General features: G+C 35.0%; 2 protein-coding genes across 5 annotated transcripts in view; one reads left to right on the top strand and one right to left on the bottom strand.

Annotated features, from left to right (window-relative positions):
• Positions 1 to 5,643, bottom strand: part of LOC128186943 (uncharacterized) — a 16,714-nt gene extending 11,071 nt beyond the window's left edge. The window contains exons 1-5 of the mRNA XM_052856924.1: positions 5,528 to 5,643; positions 3,202 to 3,260; positions 2,713 to 2,757; positions 2,135 to 2,363; positions 218 to 387 (exon numbers count right to left, since the gene is read on the bottom strand). Coding sequence (XP_052712884.1) covers positions 218 to 387; positions 2,135 to 2,363; positions 2,713 to 2,757; positions 3,202 to 3,220 — 463 coding nt within the window. The 5' untranslated portion in view covers positions 3,221 to 3,260; positions 5,528 to 5,643. The remainder of the gene's footprint in view (positions 1 to 217; positions 388 to 2,134; positions 2,364 to 2,712; positions 2,758 to 3,201; positions 3,261 to 5,527) is intronic.
• Positions 5,608 to 18,226, top strand: LOC128186945 (acid phosphatase type 7-like). 4 transcript variants are annotated; one of them, XM_052856927.1, is made up of 11 exons: positions 5,608 to 5,730; positions 6,396 to 6,558; positions 10,696 to 10,904; positions 11,086 to 11,178; positions 11,848 to 11,997; positions 12,349 to 12,396; positions 12,975 to 13,050; positions 13,174 to 13,294; positions 13,700 to 13,897; positions 14,213 to 14,406; positions 14,835 to 18,226. In XM_052856927.1, the coding sequence occupies exons 2-11, from the start codon at positions 6,483 to 6,485 to the stop codon at positions 15,446 to 15,448; spliced, it is 1,779 nt and encodes a 592-aa protein (XP_052712887.1). In that variant the 5' UTR covers positions 5,608 to 5,730; positions 6,396 to 6,482; the 3' UTR covers positions 15,449 to 18,226. The 4 variants fall into 4 exon arrangements, with proteins under 4 accessions (XP_052712887.1, XP_052712890.1, XP_052712888.1 ...); XM_052856928.1 differs by lacking the exon at positions 5,608 to 5,730 and adding an exon at positions 6,148 to 6,275; XM_052856929.1 differs by lacking the exon at positions 5,608 to 5,730 and adding an exon at positions 6,237 to 6,253.

Below are 18,226 nucleotides of genomic sequence, written 5' to 3' on the forward strand. Positions count from 1 at the left end.
GAAAGTTCTAAAAATTAAAATCTATGTCATGTGAGTAACTTTTGTAATAAAGATCCTTACATCACTGCTAAAACGCCCTCATCCAAGACCTTTAGTCTAATTTTAGAGCTTTTTTTTTTGGCATTTAACCAACATCTCAACACATGTGAATGAATCTTGAAGAGATGTAAAAAAAATTTTTTTTTATTCAAATCAAAATTGAGAAAAAAGAACTCACAATCAATATTGAACTTGACGGTGATGTTGGGTGGATTTGGAGGGGAACACAGGCCTACGAACACTGCACTGGAAATGGACTTGAACTCTCCCCCCGGCCACTTGCTAGTGTTGTAAAACCTCAAAGTCTCATTTAAGTATATGCTGTCGAACACAAACATATAGGAACACCTAGCAAAAAAAAAATATAAATACAATTCTATTATAAGCAGTCGTATAATGACATAAGAAGGTAAGTTTTCAAAGGTATTCAAATAATAAATACATATATAAAAACATCAAGATATATCATATCAGTCCTACAATTATCGATAAGCTACTGTGGAATTTTCATTGTTTGTGGGGGACCAGTATTCATGGCTTTTGTGGGTAACCCTCGCCCACGAATTTACATCCCCATGAACCTATTCACAATCATTTGTTGAATAGCTAGGAAATTCATCACGATTATACAACCAATGAAATTACGTCCCCAAATTTTGGCTACCCACAAACATTGACCTCAACGAATAAAGAGATTCCACAGTATTTATGGTAAATACCATATCTATATACATGTACCAGATGAGTATAGTTTTTATGGTCATAACTTGCATTAAGGTACCTCACTACACCAACACTTATACTTTTTAAGACACTACGTCACAAGATGGCAATTTAAATGTTTTGTTAAACTGTTTATATCGTTCAATTGGGTTGTATATTGTTGTAGCTCAGTGGTTAAAGTATCGGGCTTCTCAACCGCAGATCATGAGTTGGAATCCGCCTGGAGCTTTTGTTCATGTTAACTGAATTAAATTTTTTAAAATGTAATTTTTCATCCAAAATTGCATATTTTTTTGGCCTATCAGACTAAAATACTTCTTATCCATTATGACATATATCATAATCAAGTAATTTTCTGCTGGTTTTAGAAAACATTTCACAATGTAGTGAGCCACCTTAAAGCTACATGTATCTAGAGAGTGATACATTGGATGACAAACAGGCAACTTTTGCATGCTTTTGACAGAGTTACTGGCAGGGACATGATCTACCAGTTATCTAGAGAGTGATACATTGGATGACAAACAGGCAACTTTTGCATGCTTTTGACAGAGTTACTGGCAGGGACATGATCTACCAGTTATCTAGAGAGTGATACATTGGATGACAAACAGGCAACTTTTGCATGCTTTTGACAGAGTTACTGGCAGGGACATGATCTACCAGTTATCTAGAGAGTGATACATTGGATGACAAACAGGCAACTTTTGCATGCTTTTGACAGAGTTACTGGCAGGGACATGATCTACCAGTTATCTAGAGAGTGATACATTGGATGACAAACAGGCAACTTTTGCATGCTTTTGACAGAGTTACTGGCAGGGACATGATCTACCAGTTATCTAGAGAGTGATACATTGGATGACAAACAGGCAACTTTTGCATGCTTTTGACAGAGTTACTGGCAGGGACATGATCTACCAGTTATCTAGAGAGTGATACATTGGATGACAAACAGGCAACTTTTGCATGCTTTTGACAGAGTTACTGGCAGGGACATGATCTACCAGTTATCTAGAGAGTGATACATTGGATGACAAACAGGCAACTTTTGCATGCTTTTGACAGAGTTACTGGCAGGGACATGATCTACCAGTTATCTAGAGAGTGATACATTGGATGACAAACAGGCAACTTTTGCATGCTTTTGACAGAGTTACTGGCAGGGACATGATCTACCAGTTATCTAGAGAGTGATACATTGGATGACAAACAGGCAACTTTTGCATGCTTTTGACAGAGTTACTGGCAGGGACATGATCTACCAGTTATCTAGAGAGTGATACATTGGATGACAAACAGGCAACTTTTGCATGCTTTTGACAGAGTTACTGGCCAGGACACGATCTACCAGTTAAATGCATGCACTCACTCTGGTTGACATTCTTTCATTGAGTACTGGTTGAATTGATTGGAACAGATTGGAAAGGTCCACTCGTCGCCCACAGCGTGCATGGAGATACGGCACTGGGAGCATCCTGACAGACGGAGGATACATGGACTATTTTCTGAGGGTCTCGAACTTGAGGTGACCCCCAAAAATCCTTGATCCCCAGGAAAGGGCAAGGTCAGATAGTTTGTTTTGCAAATGTCTACAAATCCTATTGAGAAATATAAATAAAAAATTATGTAAATTAACAAATAAAATATATTTTATCGATATTTTTTAAAGGGGGTATGGGACAATTTCATACTGTCATGTACTTTCTTAAATAAGCAATTAAAATTCACCTTTAATACTTTTATTTGTCCTGTTTGTTCATTTTTAACAGTGAAGTGCAATACCAGAAAGTAGTGAATTCAATACCTACTTCAATGTAAGTCTTTTTCTGTGTAAACATTTTTAAAAGCAAGACATAAACTTGTTTATATCTGAATGCAGATATTGATCCAACCAATCTTTGCTCATTGATGTGAATTACAGTAAAAATGTTAGATTAATAACCTTACCTGAAGCATGTGATGTAAATGATATGAAGATGACAGCGACAAGGACTGCAAAACAAGTCAATAAAATTCTTATAAACAATTCAATTCAAACAAGTACCTACAAGTAATTTCAAAGACACATTTATGATAAATAAATTTTCCTCCATCTTATTCATTGATGCAATACATGTACTGCAAACAGAGAAATCATACTTTTAGATACATAAGTGCAGAATCAAATTTAACATATTCAAACAGGCCCATGTAATATCACTTTTGTACCATTTCTTAAAACAAAAATGCAGGGGGAAAAAATATAACCATTTTGAATTAACAACTTTTTGATAGAAGGCTCTTTAACTTGCATTTTGTTTGTCAAGTACACATAAAAAAAACAATCAAACAATAAAGTGGTTATAATTTAACTTTTAAATGCCAGTAGGTCAACATGGCAGACAAAAATATTTTGGGGGGTTCATAAAAATGGCTACACATTAAAAAAAGCCTTACCCAGACCTTGGCTCATCATCTTGGCTTACATACAATGGGACCTGCAGTCACTGCTTCATCTGTTATAAAAAGAATCATGTGTAAATTAAGTATAAAAAAACAAATTAACATGTCTGATGTGTAAAGAGTTAGGGATGTGTCCACTAGACTATAGCTTCAGGATGTTTGCACAGCACAAGATTTAAAACCCTTTGTTTGCCGACATGTAGTGGCTGGGCCAGTGCTGAGAGCTTAACCAGCAGCGGTCTATGCCACTTCCATTGTATAATTCAACACTGTAAATGCATATTACCTGCAATAAAATATAAAAATAAAGCAACTTCTGATAACACAATGTTAACCACAAATCCATGTATTTCATTGGTGTATGAACCACAAGATATATAGAGGCTTGCTGTTTTGGTAAGGGTGGTGGGTTCTAAAATTATCATCAAAGATTCTGATTACCGGTACCAGTATGATGATAATTTTTTTTTTTACAATCAATGGAAAGTAAGTTTTCAACATAACGCTGAATGATCTTTTTGTGTTACTGTATGTAACTAGCCACTCAGTGAGGGAACAAAGAGGAGTGATATGATCTATGAACAGTTCAGCTTCAGTGGCTACACGGATTGAATCTGACGAGAAATCAATCAGCAATATCTAACAAACTCTCAGCAATAACAGCATATCCACATAAATAATAGATAACTTTTTGATTTAATGCATAATTATGTACAAATTAAAACTAGGAGGTGGGGGATATCACAGTTATTTATTCCTAGAAGTCTTCAATTGACAAAGGTTTGAGTTTTTATAGGACCGAGGGGGGATTTAGAGTCGTTGCAAAGAATGAATCATTCTCTTGGCATTTTATAAAAGTTGTGTGTTATGTCAAATTCATCCTTTCACAATTGTGATATTCTGGAGAAGAATAGGAACAAAAGAACCAAGTCCCATAGTAAAATCTTTTTCAAAGTACCGGTATGTACATTCCTTGTAATACCAACAGAATTCAGTTGCAAGACCAGTCAGTAATGTAAGACATGTACTAGCATTTGTTTAGAAATCCAACAAAGTTATAATAATTATATATCAGTTTTATACTATAACACACCGGTAATACAGAAATTTTACATGCAAGAGCTACAATTTTTTGATTAACACAAATTAAATCATTCTATCTTGTACATACCAGTAAGATTGTGATATTGGTATTTTTCTTACAACTAAAGCATATCATATGACAAAATTATTCAGTTAGGTCATTTAATTTATGCTAAGTAATAAAGCAAATACAGCTGATTTTTTTTTTTATTTATCAGGCATTAATTGATATCTTAAATAGCATGCATGGGTACATCAAAGCTTATAATGATTTTAAAGTCCTCGATCGTGACTGGCTTCTTATTAATATATTTCAACTTTTGACAATATGTCTTACTGACAAATTGAGAAGCCCATTGTCCATGGAGTTACTTATCCTTGATACGTACTGTCAATTTAACCTTAATTAAGGATGAACATAATGACCATGTTAAACATATTTTTTCTTCCTTCCAATCACGAATTATAGAACATCTCAGTTGATGCAAATTCATAGACTCTTCATATATCACACATTATACATGTTTTACTTTAAGTGAAAAATATCGAAGGGCATTCTGGAAGCTCAGATGATGAGCATATCTTGTACACATTTTCTTCAACATGCAGCTTTGTTAATAAATCTAAGGATCCCTCATTCTTAGACTGTAAATTAACCTTTCAATGCTACTTAAGTTTCTATTATGATATTACAGCAATATATCACCTGTATATGCATTTCTTTTATCCCCCCTTAAAAAAAACCTGGTGCCAACGAGGGAAAGAAGTTGACAAGTAAATTAACATATAGGTGAATAAATAATCATTTTAAATATCCCGTTAACCTGAGTTGATTGCTATAACATTTGCATGCATAATGTACATATGTAAAGGTTAATGTATTTGAAACCTGGAAGTAAAGAAAAAACTGCTAAAAAACTGTCTTCCTATGTGTCATAGTGGTACAAACTAAATACATGTAAAACGCATCACCAGTCCTCTATTCTAGCGTGTCGGGTTCTTTCTAACATTGCAAAGGGTTAGAATATAGTACATGTACTTGAATTACATAAATAAGAATCACGGGATCCAAAAAGAAAAGCAACAACGCAAACTTAAAGTACTACATGGTCATATTGTCAAAACCAAATGGCTCCTCAGATGGGTTAGGACTTAGGTACCATCTGTTGACATTTGGCGTCAACTCATGTATCCAGTTATATACGCAGGAATCGCTGTCATGTTCGAAAGATCTTACCTTTGAGGATATTTAGGTGTTTTAATTACACTCTTCCAATCCACTCATCCTTGTCAAGCTTTCACTTCTCGGTTTTCAGCCTTGCTAGCGCAGGTCACCTATAACCGGAAGTGAACAGGTGCGATAAATTGCAAACAGAGTTATCTTCCCTGATAATTAGAGTGATGGGGGGGGGGGGGTTAAATTCGTCTTTCCTGAGCAAGGTAAATTTTATCATGATATATATACAGATTAGAGTAGCAAGTTATTTAATGCAATGCCTTACAATCAATAATGATTATAATCTGTGTTATATTATGTAGTTTTTATAACTACTGATCAGATCTCTCTCTCTCTCTCTCTCTCTCTCTCTCTCTCTCTCTCTCTCTCTCTCTCTCTCATTTCATTTATATGCACCATGAATTTGCGTCAATGTATATAACGTTTACGGATTTGGGTACACGTACATGTTCATGTAAATTGACATTCGATTTATTTTTCGCTATTAATATTATATCTTTCTATCAGTCGATCTTCCTTTAAATTTGCTACCCAGGACAAATAATAATGTACCAGTCTCAACGCTTGATCAGTGTTGCATTAAACATGTATACACAAACTTAGAATTCAATGAACTATTAAATTCTTCCCCCAGCCATATTTACCGGCCATGTCTCTGAACACGATACAGAAACAGCAAACATATCCACTGATTTCCGTTTGAATGCGTCCATAGGATTTAATTTTGTATCGATTTTCATTCAAAATTGTACAGGATCTTTCTTTCAATTTATTTTTAAATCAGCATTGCACTAAATAAAGTCCCTCTATTATATCACGTGTCCCGGCAAAGGAAAAGCTCTATCTCAAAAAATCGATTTTATTATAGCGCAACAGCTGGCAGTACTAGGGAGCAGTGACGAATTTTTCCACGATGATATAGAACAGAGCGTGCAATTGTCCACAGCACCTCGTTATGTTTTCTATTATGTTTGGGGGTCTTTCTGTCATTCTTTATTTTACTGCTGTCCATTCCTCACACGATGAAGAAGGTAAGAAAACTAACTTTCATTTTTGCTTTTTTTTAAACTAACAACTTAAATTTAGGTTTTTTTTATTGTTTTGAAAGTTTTACATGTGTATGTGCTTGTTATGTACTGTTAGCCTATAACAGTGAATATATGTTGTGGATGTGTCTATATGTGCGTGCCAGAGAGAGAGAGAGAGAGAGAGAGAGAGAGAGAGAGAGAGGATGGTGTAAAAGTAGTCCGGGACATATGTCCCGGACATATGTCCCGCGATGTCCCAATTTTCTATTTCGCGTCTAACTTATTTTCCAGTTACTTTTTTCAAAAACCGTTAATCGGATATCAAATGGCATCTAAATCTAAGTCGATGGTATTCTTTCTGCTTCTTAAAAAACACTGATAAGTTAAAAATCGCCAATTTTCCTTCGTCGAAAGTGTAAATGTAGTCCCGAGAAATCGACAATGTTTTTTGGATTTCCGGTTTTTGTTTTACCTTTGTATGTACATTAAATATACATATTTCTATGTGTTTTTTCTTGTTGTTGTCTCTTTATTATTTGTTTATGGAAGAAATATTAATTATTTATCAACTTTTAACCTTAAAAGCAGTTATTTACGCTTTTCCCTGCGGGACATTGAAGTTTACGTACAGCTGAAAAGATATAGTACAATTGGAAACCCAACAAAGTTACATGTAAGAGTTCCGAATAAAATTCACGTTTATCAATAATTTCATATAATATTGAGATGAATTGAAAAATATATATTTGTAAGCAAATATTAGTATTATTATTAATAGTAATTTTATTTGTATTACTTTGATACTAGAAAATGCGTTCAATCATTAATTAAAGGATTCCGACAGCAATTATCTTTTTTTTTTTTTTTACAGTATCATCGATCTGGCAATGGGATATGTTGTACTGTTCGAAGTCCATTTTTAAACTCTTAATCAATAAATTTGCAGATAAAAATTTTGATTGAATTGTGATTAAAGCCCTGATTTTAATTTTTAAAAGTCGAACAGTGCACAATCCCCAGGTATATATATTAACATGCTTGAAACATGTACATAGTAGATTAGTGCTATCATGCTTTATTTTCAATCACGATCGATATATCATTTTTCTTTAGATTCATAACTGTCCCCATTGGATAATATAAAACGTCTGTAAAATGTACGCATGTAAATAATAGATTTAGTGCTTTTAACTGCCTTAACAAATATGTTTTACTATTTTTCTAACAATAAAATGGCTCTTAATAAAGGAGGCCCCACGTGGCAAGAGTCAAGTTGGGCAACGGTATATGATATATAAATGATATACCGGCTAACATCCTTTACAGAATCGTTATACGGAATTATATATACTACCCCAGTTGGGTTTTCGGTTTTACTTTTTCTTTTCTGTTTCTTGTGAACTGCGATGTCCCACGAAGAATTGTGTAAACAATTATCTTAGGGATTGAGAATGACTTAATAATTATGTTTATATTATAAAACAATATTTGATATTCAAATACAGTATATAAATATATAGAAATATGTATATTTAATGTACATACAAAGGTAAAACAAAAACCGGAAATCCAAAAAACATTGTCGATTTCTCGGGACTACATTTACACTTTCGACGAAGGAAAATTGGCGATTTTTAACTTATCAGTGTTTTTAAAGAAGCAGAAAGAATACCATCGACTTAGATTTAGATGCCATTTGATATCCGATTAACGGTTTTTGAAAAAAGTAACTGGAAAATAAGTTAGACGCGAAATAGAAAATTGGGACATCGCGGGACATATGTCCCGGACTACTTTTACACCATCCCGAGAGAGAGAGAGAGAGAATCCGCTTATTATAACAATTGAGATGATGTACACATATTCTTATCCCAAAGATAAGAGGTGTCAACAAACGCATGGTAAAGACTAAGTATGCGAGAAACTTCCGTTTTATCAGTTATACAAGGTGTCACTTGCATTGTTGACAGAAAATTAAGTACCTGGTGTTTAAAATTCGATTATAGTCTGTAACACGTGGTGTCGCTTCAAACAAATAAGAAGGAATTAAATTATCTTATGCATGCATGTGTTAATCACTATTGACTTTGCTTATCGCCTCATAAGAACACCACAAATTAGAACTAATCTCAATTGTTTTGGGTTTTTTGGGGGGTGGGGGGGGGGGGGTGGGGGAAGGGTGGAGGCAACTTAATTGTTCTAAATGCCAGTCTTGAAAATATGCCATGGTTGAGCTTTAGGCCCATCTAAGTATTCGCTTAAATTTTTGCAAAAGTAAATACACCATAGTGACCTGTAGCATCAACGGGCTTGCAGCTGTGACGCAAAAAATGTCGGACGATGGTGACTGTACCTTGTATTGATTCAGCTGAGAACAAATGTCGTCAGGAGAGCTGTCTTTATTATTGTAATCACATCCAAATAATATACGCAAATACTCAATCTGAGCGTTTTGTACAGAGAGAAAGACAGACAGACAAGACGGATCGAGAGACGAAGAGACAAACAATAATTGGTGCGATAGACAAATTTTTTTATATAAAGTATATTTCTCATATTTTTAGAATCAAAATAGTAATGTTCAACTAGTTCAATGTACAGATTAGATGAAAATCAAATGCCCTTTACACATCATGTATTTCACGTTTGTTAACCCACATAACGCTAGGTGTATAGTCCCTCTACAGTACAAGCCTATACAGATTTGCACACTGTCACTCAGACAGAAAGACCTAAAGGCTATGAAGAGTTTTTACATACAAGATCCTGCGTCAGTACCACAATGACTTTTTATCGCCTGTCTCATTTCACAATTTTTTTCTTCAATAATTTACACTGATTTTTTTTATATGTGAATAGTTTCCTTGCTTTTCTGCAAAAACAGTGAAAAGATTGCAATGTGAATGTCTCCAGACGACAGCTTGCTTGGTTGATAAATATACATTCGTGTAGACCTAATAATCCCCTTGTGACAACCTCGTCTGTATCTGATTTAATTATTTCAAACGTGCATGTAAAAGATTGAGAAGAAAAGTGTTCGGAATTGAATTATTTGCTCAATTATTCACAAAAATTGTCGATCTAACATCCGCCGTTAAGCGAGGATCGTATGGCCTTGCCCACATAAAGCAATAGGCCATTAATGGCGAATCTGGAATGTCATCAACATCGTTACCCGCTTGAAGGCGCATGACACAGTCGACTTGTTACTGGCGTCCAGATAACCGTAACGAATCCTGTAACTAATTACTAGTAACAAACATTAGCAAGCAGTTGTTGAAGTTTATAATTAAGCTTGGCGGTTCTCTAATATTATCCGAAACATATGTTACATTGATGTCATGTAATTCAACGAAATTAAGAGGGCTCAATGGCCGTCGTCACTTTTATACAATGTTTATCTCCTTGCGAAGAAGAGCTAGGTATAAAGAAACAGAAAAATATCCAGCTTCAAAAGAACTATCTATAACAATCTCAAATTATTTAATTTTTTTTTCTTTGCTTTAGAATTTGTCATTTTAAAATATCTATATTCAAGTGTAAGATACTATAGTAGCCTAAGTAGATATGCTTTATGAATGAGATAAAATGCTTTGTATTACCGGTATTACAAATAAGCAGTTCTTGAGAAAAGCCAACATGATCTATTAATTTTTATTTACATTTGAAAAATTAACTTACATAATGGATAATTGACTTTCATCACCGATCTCAGATCTTGACCTCATGTCATATGATGTACAGATTGCTATACACGATGATCGACAGGACGTGATACCGAGGCTTCCGGTTATTCTGATATTCATCAGTTTCATCTAGCCAGACTTTTGTTTCACCTATCTCGGTCGTATACATGTATGCCTGAAGGAAATATGCTTTAGCATTATAATGTTCTATCTATTTAAAAACAATTAAAGTAAATTTATGTACAGGGCTTGCCAACCATACTTTACATAAGTCATACATTTTTGGATGGCTGGATGGTAGAGAGAGAGAGAGAGAGAGAGAGAGAGAGAGAGAGAGAGAGAGAGAGAGAGAGTACTTGTAACTGTAGTTTGTCTGAAACAATCGATTTTTAAAAGTAAAAAGCATTTGATATGTAAGCCGGTAAGTACACCAACTTTTCATTTCCCTTGCTAGTGTCATGTCACCCTAATGGAGTCCACATTACCTTCGGTGACAAAGTGTCTGACGCAATTGTAATGTGGTCCACGACGGGAAATTGTTCAACCTCCGTGGAGTACGGACTCGGGCCCTGGGACCTTTCCCTGAGAGCCGCTGGGGAGACAAAGGAATTCACCGAGTCCAACCCAAACGGACAACGCTACCTCCACCGAGTTGTTCTTAAAGTAAGTCTTTAGTCGGTCTTCAGCTTTTTGTTATATTTGTACAAACAAAATAACTATATTCACCAGTTCAGATGAATTGGAAATTAAAAGAATAACGTCAAAAGAGAAATTTGCATTTTCATACCACCTAAACATACGTAGATCTTAAAGAAAGACCGGTTTGTCAATTCTTTTTACTCAGGACCTGGAGAACGCCAGAACTTATTTCTACAGACCCGTCAGTAACCAAATCAGTAGAGGACCTCTCTTCTTCAAAACGCCACCAGCAGGATACGTACGTATTTTATTGTGTAAATAAAAGGGAGGGAGGAAAAAAACATAAACCAGTCTGTCGGTTGAACTACAAGATATGACACTGTGTCTGTCTGTCTGTAAAGTGTGAAGTATGACGCGTACGTGGGCGACTTTACGTATCCTGTCAGAAAGGAATAACGGCATCAGACTCAACAAGAAGCAATTTATGGGCTAAGAATGGGTTTTTTCTTGCACAGAGTGGGCAATTAATCAAATGTCTTAATTTTCTTATGTGTGTACGGAATGTAATTCTATTTCGGATATTAGTTTTCCTACATAATTCGATTTACATGTATACAAGGGGTATAAATGATTGTTGTATTGATTACAGGACGCGGTCTCTGGGGACAAGCATTTCACATGTAGTCTAGAAAATAATTATAACATTGTTTGTCACTGTTATTTTACTAATTAACAGCAATTAAAAAAACATTGTAAGTTCATTTATGAGGAATCCATCATGTGTTCACATTTTCATTGGAAAGTATTTTACTTGCATAAACGTCAAAATACTCATGATTTTATCTGTTTAATCTGTAGATGTGTGGAAACCAAATCGTCACGTGACGTTGAAAGGTTTTGCTCATCTACAATAAAAAATCTTGAAGTTTATTGTTTAGACCACTATATGTCATATTTTCTCTTCTAGGAATGGATTCCGGAGTTTCTGGTGTATGGCGACATGGGGGTAGAGTCAGACGTGGTCCCCGCTCTTGAGAAGGAGGCATTGTCGGGAAAATACACCGCCATATTTCATGTCGGCGATATGGCTTACAACATGGAAGACGACGGGGGAAAGGTAACGAATACACATCTCTCTCTCTCTCTCTCTCTCTCTCTCTCTCTCTCTCTCTCATGAATGCTCACTGGAATATTCATTAATTTGGAAGCCATCACAGTTATTTAATGCACTACCAATATTTCTGAACGTTTTAACGCACTTTTAGTATCGGTAATGTTTCTTTTTTAAGTTCATCCTTTTAAAATTAAAAAACCTGTGTATTAAATTTAAGAGCTTGGGGCAAATTAAACTCGCTCTTGTTATATTATTTTCATCGATGGATCGGGAATCTATTTATTAATTAAAAGAAAACAGGAATTTTTTTAAAGTACTTTAGTTCAATAGTTGATAGATTCATTTTTCTCACAGCAAAGTAATACTTCCCTCAATGAAACTTCCCCAGACCAATGTACACAGGTGAGAATTGGAGCACGATGGTGGTTGCATGTTATCCTGCATATATTACATGTGTATATATCTCATATTTATTTTAGCGGACTTCGTATTTTAGCGGTAAATTAGCAGCGTAAAAATAGATCACTTTGCGAGAAAGCGTCTAGATTTTGTTGTTGTTTTTTATTTAATATCAAAACTATTGTACATTTACATACACAGTGTTTAATCCCATTACGAATACATAAATAACATTTCTATTTTCAATCGCGGGAACTAATTTTATGAAAAAGGTGGTCTTCTTAAGAAGTGTGGTGTTGGTGGTAAGGGGGGGGGGGGTATATACGCTTGCTTAATCGTAGTTAGCCCGAATGTCGAGGGGACAATTGCAATCATTTTAAGTACAACCCTCCCTCGCATGTTCATGTACTGAATTTTGTTGTGGGCAACATATGGCACGCCTTTATAAATACTGTGTGACATTTACAAATCCTAAATGTGATAGTGCTTTGTGCATGTACACAACCATATAAACAACGACGATTGATTTCATTATCAATATCAAAAGTTCCGTTTTTCTTATTTTGTAATTTGATTCTCAGAGGGGTGACCTGTTTCTACAAATTATCGAGGACTTTTCCGCCAGGGTTCAGTATTTGACTTCACCGGGGAATCACGGTGAGTTTACTACCACAAACCCCTTCCTCCTTTGATAAACACTCGTATAGATATCAACGAGCACAATGCATTGTTGTTTCCCTTTCCTCACTTGTATTATATCAAAAAATCCTTTCCTTGCAGAAATAGACACCGGTAGTTTTGCCCATTACCGACACCGGTTCTCTACCCCAGGGACGCCCTGGCCTATCCCACTGAACAAGATGTGGTACAGTATCGATATTGGTCTCGTGCACTTCGTCAGGTAACACATTTTAAAAATATTAATTTAAAGTATATATCATTTTACAGTACTTGAATAGACATTCTAGATCTCTCTTATATGATTGATCGTAAAAATTTCCATCGAAAGACGACCCCATGACTCTCCTCTTGATATGTGACAGATGTTTGGTTGTGTTGTTTAGAGTTTATATATAAATAGTAAATAATAAAAAGTGAAAAAATAAAAAGGGGTTGGGAGTAAAGTGCATGATTATGTACTACGAAATACCTGGTTTTGGTTGATAACATTTTTTTTTTAAAATCCTTACTGTCAGAATAAAGGAAACCTCCAGGCGCTATCATTTGAACAGAAGATTTAACGTTAATTAATTCATATTGTCCCTGCTTGTTACTACTAATCGTTTATATCAAATCCATTTTTTAGCTATTCAACAGAAGTGTTCTTCACCTCAGACGGTCAGTACGTCACGGAACAGAACAACTGGTTGAAGGCTGACCTGAAGCAGGCCAATGATAACCGGGCCCGGCGCCCGTGGGTCATCGCCCTGGGCCACCGCCCTCTCTACTGCTCCAACAGTGACGGCGATGACTGTACCAAGGCGGACTCCAAAGTCCGAGCAGGGCAAGTACACGTGTACTCTCCTTTTATGGAAATATGCTCCATTTCCCCGATATGCTGTGGTTGCTTTTGCATGTCGAGTATCATAGATATTTGAAGATTTTTTAAATTTTGATGAGAGTTTCTTCTATGTAAACTATAATTAGAGGTTTTTAAGATCTATATTAAATTTGACTTTATATTTGTGTATAGAAAATTTTATGCCAGTATCGTGGTTGAAATTATAGATAGTAACATATTACATGTAAATGAAAAAAAGAAAAAAGTCGAGCGCGTTCTCATTATTATTCTATTTTAATATTTTTTTGTTCAATGTAGGTTAGAGGACATATTCTACAACTACGGCGTCGACATTGTCCTACAAGCACATGAACACTCGTACGAGCGGTTATGGCCGCAATATAAGGGAGTGGTTCTGAGCAAAAACTACACGAATCCACAGGCGCCGGTTCAACTTATTTCCGGGGCAGCTGGAAGTAGGCACAGGGATGATCCGGAAAAAACTCAAAGAGGTATCTAGTAACACCTTAATTTTTGCATTAATTGAATTACTGTCTATTTTTTGTAAATCAAATATAAGCATTGATTTTTACATGACTAGAATTATTGCTTTTTTGTCAATTTATTGTAAAGGAATGTATCACCTTAATTTTTACACGGCGACAAATATTGCATGTTTTTGTGAATTAGATTTGTAAATTTCAATTTTTTTTTTCATATATTCGCTCTATGTCAGGAAATTAGATATTGTATTTAATTGTATTTTTATATGAAGGAGCTATACGAATTGGAGTTTTAGGAAACTTTAATAAACATAAGTTTGCAGACTCTGCTAATCTTATACATGTAGCTGTACGTGATATTCGTTTTCTTTATATTATTTTCTTCATCAATCAAAAAAATTCACTGACAGAGTTGATTGGGTTTTTTTTTTTTACAGAAGAATGGTCAGCCTTTGCAAATGCAAATGAATCACTCAATAGCGTGGGTAAATTGAAAGTCCTGAATTCCACGCATTTATACTGGGAACAATATAATCTGCTTACAAAACGGGTCATTGATTCAGTAATGGTGATACAGGATAACCATGGACCATTCAAACAACAGACATTATCGAACGAAATCAATGAGAAAATTGTGAAAGTAAAGGAAAAAGAAAAGCAAATTATTAACAACAACAACAACCAGGGAAAACCATCTACGACGGAGCATGATGAGAAATCGGATAATACCGGAAGTACAAGAGAGCCAACGGGTACAGGACAAAAAATAAAGGAAATGTTGAAGCACGTTGATAAAAGGATAGCCATCGGAGTTGGAAGTGGAGTTGGTGCTTTAGTTTTACTGATCATAATAATCGTAGTAGTGAAAAAGAAAAGAGCATCGAAAACGAAAAAATACCGCAGATGGGACGATAAGGTAGACTACGGCCGGAAGTTCTATTCTAGTTACAATCACGTGGACACTGGAGATAAAGAAGCAGACGACTTTGAGGTCGATGTGAGTGACGGCCATTCAGCGGCGTCCAAACTTTTAACAGACGACCGGAAGTGACATGAAATAGATGAACAATGGATGAACCACAACAAATCAACGACCAGTCAGTGGTAGAGTAACAAATCGAACTGGTTCTTGCCACGAAACCAGTCAAGTGCCAAAAACTAGTCTAGAAGAACAACGTATGGGGTCGCGTCTCATTTACCGCTCGATCGGAAAAATTATATTTGTAATACATGTACTTTATGCTTGAGATTGGAAGAAAGGCAATTTCTTATGAGGGATAGAACTGCCACCGTATTCCTTTCAGAGTTTATTTTGCTTTAGTGCGCATCTTCTGTCGTTCATTATCAGCGACATTTTGAAATGATTCTTCATATTATAAATATGGTCATGTCGTAGCATACTAAGTATTTGCTGTTCATCTTCCCTTTGTGTTATAGTCAAAGTGCTCCTTACAAATATCATATGCTCTCCTTGTATAATAATTATGATAATAATTATTTCTTATTGATTTATAATGGCGTTTTTAAAACTCGTTAGTCATATCAGTATTTTTCCCATTAGGCAATAGATCGGTTAAAATAATTAAGTAGAGTAGGTTGTAAAAGGGATGTATGTTATCATTGTTTAAGTTATTGATGTTGTAGTAGTAAATGTTTTTGAGTGCACTTTGTTGTCACGGTAAAAAGGAAGTGTTGTTTGTTGTCATGGCGGGGTAATTATTGTTTGATGTCTTGGTAATGGATTAGTGTTGTTTGTTGTCACCAGGAGGGGTTGGGTGGTAACTAGATGTGTTGTTGGTTATTTTGGTCACTGTTTGCCTGTTTTGCTGTTAATACATATAATTTCCTCAGAAACATTGGTTTTCAACAATGTATCATCAAGCATAACTTTAAAAATAAACAAATAATAATGGCTTACAAAGTACGAACATTGTTTGAGAATACCGGTTGTAAAGGTTAAACGAACATTAAAACTTTTCCAGTGTGTGATTTAGCCTAAGTGATCCTGTTGTTGTTAGCTTTGTTGTTGTTGTGAGATATGTTGTGAGGGTGACGGAATTACTATTAACTTTTATTGTTGTTCTAGGTTTTCTCTATTCTGATGTTGTTGCTGTGGTTGCTGTTGTGATGGTGATGGAACTAACAACCAGCATTGACATTAGTTGTTGTACTGGGTTTGTTGTATCTTAATGTTGTTTGTGTGTTAGTTGTTGTTATGGTGACGGAACTAACTTTTAACACTAATTGTTGTACTGGGTTTTCTGTATTTTGATGTTGTTGCTGTTGTGATGGTGGTGGAACTGTTAACATTAGCTGTTGTACTGGGTTTGTTGTATTCTAATGTTGTTGTTGTGATAGCTGTTGTGGCGGTGATGGAACTAACAAGCATTAACATTAGTTGTTGTACTGGGTTTGTTGTATTCTAATGTTGTTGTTGTGATAGTTGTGGCGGTGACGGAACTAACTACTAGCATTAACATTAGTTGTTGTACTGGGTTTGTTGTATCTCGATGTTGTTGTGTGTTAGTTGTTGTTATGGTGACGGAATTAACTGTTAACATAAATTGTTGTCCTTGGTTTGTTGTATCTCGATGTCGTTTTCGTTGTTGTGATTGGTGATGGTTTAGTTTGATGTATAGATAGTTCCCAATTTGAAGTGTTGTACATGCTCTATTGATGGTGATGGTGACAGGTTAAACTAAAATCAGGAATAATCTGTGTTTAGTCAATGTTGTTCCGCATGATTTTGAATACTAACACCTTAGATAACTAGTTTACCTTGAAAATTGATGTTGTAAACTAAATGTTGTGAGATTGCATGCTTTAATAGTGTAGTTGTCTGGTATAGGACTGATGTTGTATGTAAGTGTTGTTTTTTGTATGTTGTTTTAGGATATGATTATTTTTATTTGTTGTGTAAATGGGAAAGGGAAAATAGACGTTGCTAGAATGTTAAATGGGAAAAGAACGATGACACGAAAATATTAGTTTTACATCAAGACACAGCAAATCTTACGAAGTTATGGTAGATGTCTGGTTTAGGCACTGTTTGCAAGTGTAGTTGCAAGGAGACATTGTCCGGATATGGTAAAATGAGGTAAATGCCCACATCTTTAATCTTTTGTGTACATAGTTGTAGTTGAAAAACAGTAGTTTTAAGACCGATATCTGAAATATTTCAAAGTTTCACTATTTGGATGCAAGCATTTCTGCTTGCCTCTTAGGAGAAGGTGTGTAATGTGATATTTGTTATGGAGTCTGCTGTTACAAACAGTTGGTGGTCGTTTGTTGAAGGAAGTTTAGTTTGAGTTACTTCTTGATATACAAAGGAAATAGGAGCATTATGATATAACTGTGGTTTGACATTGTGCAATTGACCGTTAATTAAATATGCGATACGTTTTCATCTTGGTTTACATTGTATATGATTATGTGTTTCTCTTGACGCTTATTGTACAAATATCATTATTCATAATTAAGACTTTATTCCATGACTCATTGAATATTTTTGTATCATACTTCGCTTTGACTTGTTTTTATTAATGATATAAAATGTATTGATTCGATGTGCATGTAGTTCATATATATATATATATATTGACTTTAAAGTGTCTTCAAAATAAGTCGGAAAAGCCGGCTACTATTGTTAGATGATAAATGGACATTTGAAACGAAATCCATATTTCTTATAAATTTATTACTTTGTTTTATTTATAAATGTCCCTTTTCATTTGTTAAAAATTAATTAGTCTCAGGTGCTACTACCATACAGGTGGAGGGTTTGATACAAACAAAAGTTGTAATAAAAATATTAAAATATTATAAATAT

The sequence above is a fragment of the Crassostrea angulata genome, chromosome 6 (assembly GCF_025612915.1).
Source record: "Crassostrea angulata isolate pt1a10 chromosome 6, ASM2561291v2, whole genome shotgun sequence".
Lineage (NCBI taxonomy): Eukaryota > Metazoa > Mollusca > Bivalvia > Ostreida > Ostreidae > Magallana > Magallana angulata.

What these genes read in the sequence shown, in the direction of transcription:
- LOC128186945 (XM_052856927.1), top strand. Translation starts at nt 6,483, where the DNA reads ATGTTTTCTATTATGTTTGGGGGTCTTTCTGTCATTCTTTATTTTACT. An exon ending in TTCCTCACACGATGAAGAAG is followed by an intron (nt 6,559 to 10,695) that starts GTAAGAAAACTA and finishes TTCCCTTGCTAG; the next exon opens with TGTCATGTCACCCTAATGGA. An exon ending in TCCACCGAGTTGTTCTTAAA is followed by an intron (nt 10,905 to 11,085) that starts GTAAGTCTTTAG and finishes CTTTTTACTCAG; the next exon opens with GACCTGGAGAACGCCAGAAC.